We start from the raw sequence: 2,252 nt of genomic DNA, 5'->3' as shown, positions 1-2,252 counted from the left end.
GAAAAGGAGACAGATAATAGAGAAAAGGAGACACTTGAAAAGGAGACATATATATATACATATATATGCATATATATATATATATACATATATATATATATGTATATATATGTATATATATATATATAAATAGAAAAGGAGACAGATAAATACAGAAAAGGAGACAGATAAATACGATAAGACAGCGAAAAACGAGACAAATAAATACAAAAAAGGAGACAGATAAACATAGCAAAGGAGACAGATAAATAAGAAGAGACAGATAAATATAGCGAAGGAGACAGACAAACATAGCAAAGGAGACAGATAAACATAGCAAAGGAGACAGATAAACATAGCAAAGGAGACAGATAAATAAGAAGAGACAGATAAATATAGGAGACAGATACGCATAGCAAAGGAGACAAATAAATATAGATAAGGAGACAGATAAACATAGCAAAGGAGACAGATAAATAAGAAGAGACAGTAAAAAGCTTTACTTGTATTTTCGTTGCTTTTTCTTCGAGGAGTTTCATCTGTGCATTTTTTATTTCTAACTCCGTCAGCCACGCACTCGCAAGCGCATGCAGACGCACCTAAATAAATAAATAAATAAATAAATAAATAAATAAATAAATAAATAAATAAATAAAAATATAGTATATATGTGAAGAGACAAAGGGAGACGAAGAGAGATAAATATAAAAAGAGAGAGAGAGCGAGAGATCAGAGAGACAGAGACAGACAGAGACAGACAAAAACAGAGAGAAAGACAGAAGGAGACAGAAGGAGACAGAAGGAGACAGAAGGAGACAAGCAGCAGGTGCTGCAGCAGCAGATACCTCGTATATCTCTCTTTGATATTCAAGCTGAGAGGCGAGGATCTGGCTTAGCTGTCTCTCTTGATCTTCTTCTGCTGTTGCTGCAGGAGACATCAAACTGCTGCTGACAGACACAGAGGAGGAGACAGAGCTGCTGCATGCTGCTGCTGTTGCTGCTGCTGCTGCAGCTGTTGCCTCCGCTGCTGCTGCTGCTGCTGCAGCAGCAGAAGCAGCAACTTCTTCTTCTTCCTCGTCGTAACTCACGCTACTCTCTTCCTCCTCCTCCTGTTGCTGCTGTTGCTGCTGCTGCTGCTGCTGCTGCAACGGGGTTTCGTTTGCTGCTGCAGCTTTTTGTTGCTTGTCCTGCACCCCTGATGGAGGAGCTCCTTCCGCTTCAGCACCTTGCTGCTGCTGATGCTGACAACTAGCAGCAGCAGCAGCAAGAGCAGCAGAAGCAGAAGGCGACAGTTCAGCAGCAGCAGCAGCAGCAGCAGCACTGCTGCGAGAGGAAGCAGTTTTCTGTCGACGAGATTTTCTTTGTTTTGTTGATATACCTATCGAGCTGTGCCTCACAGGGGGGCCCCCTGTTTGTAATGCAGTATTATTGTTGCTGCTGTTTGTTTTATCTTTGATTCTTGTGCTGTCTGTCTGCAGCTTGTTATCCTGATGTACGTTCTTCCCTGCTGCTGCTGCTGCTGCTGTTGCTGCTGTTGCTGTTGCTGCTGATAAAGGTGTTTGTGTTGCCTCAGCAGCAGCTGCTGCATCCGCTTTTGCTGCATCTGCTGCTCCTCCACCCGCTGCAGCCCCCACTCCTACTGCTGCTGCTCCTGCAGCTGCAGCAGCAGCAGCAGCAGCAGCACAATTGGTAGCAGCGCTGTGGGGTTGACGAAAAGAAGCAGGAGGCGAGACTGCCTGTACAAATTTGTCTGCAGTGTAATCCCAGACAAGAGACGAAGACAAACTCAAACAAAATGCGTGAAGACATAAAAAAGAATGCCGCTGTGCATGCCCTCCACGGTAGCGCCCGCAACCTGCATGCACCAGCAGCAGCAGCAGCAGCAGCAGCAGCAGCAACAGCAGCAGCAGCAGCAGCAAATTATAGGAAAAATTGTAATAATAATATCTGTTAAATGCAGAGGTATTAAGGCGGAGATAAATATATTTTTATTGTTTATCTTAAAATAATAAATATATTATTATGCATCCATGTATATATACATTATTGCTACTGTACAAATATATAATATATATATGAGAGAGAGGGAAGCTTAGGGTTTAGGGTTTAGGGTTTAGGGTTTAGGGTTTTGATTGTACCGCAGTAAGCGCAAACCAGACAAAGCCAAAGAGAGGTCGCATCGCCGCATGCAAAACATCGAAAATTGCTGCAGCTGTTGCTGCTGCTGCTGCTGCTGTTGCTGTTGCTGCTGCTGCTGCTGTTGCTGCTGCTGG

The 2,252-nt window shown here is 43.4% G+C and overlaps 1 protein-coding gene across 1 annotated transcript in view; it reads right to left on the bottom strand.

Annotated features, from left to right (window-relative positions):
• Positions 1 to 824: 824 nt before the first annotated feature.
• The window catches only part of EAH_00044160 (hypothetical protein, conserved), a gene marked incomplete at both ends in the record, with an annotated part of 3,630 nt that continues 2,202 nt past the window's right edge, over positions 825 to 2,252 (bottom strand). Inside the window, 2 exons of the mRNA XM_013394879.1 lie at positions 825 to 1,764; positions 2,118 to 2,248. Coding sequence (XP_013250333.1) covers positions 825 to 1,764; positions 2,118 to 2,248 — 1,071 coding nt within the window. The remainder of the gene's footprint in view (positions 1,765 to 2,117; positions 2,249 to 2,252) is intronic.

Source organism: Eimeria acervulina, genomic scaffold (assembly GCF_000499425.1).
Source record: "Eimeria acervulina Houghton genomic scaffold, Eah_scaff603, whole genome shotgun sequence".
Lineage (NCBI taxonomy): Eukaryota > Apicomplexa > Conoidasida > Eucoccidiorida > Eimeriidae > Eimeria > Eimeria acervulina.
This window is presented reverse-complemented; position numbering and strand designations above follow the sequence as displayed.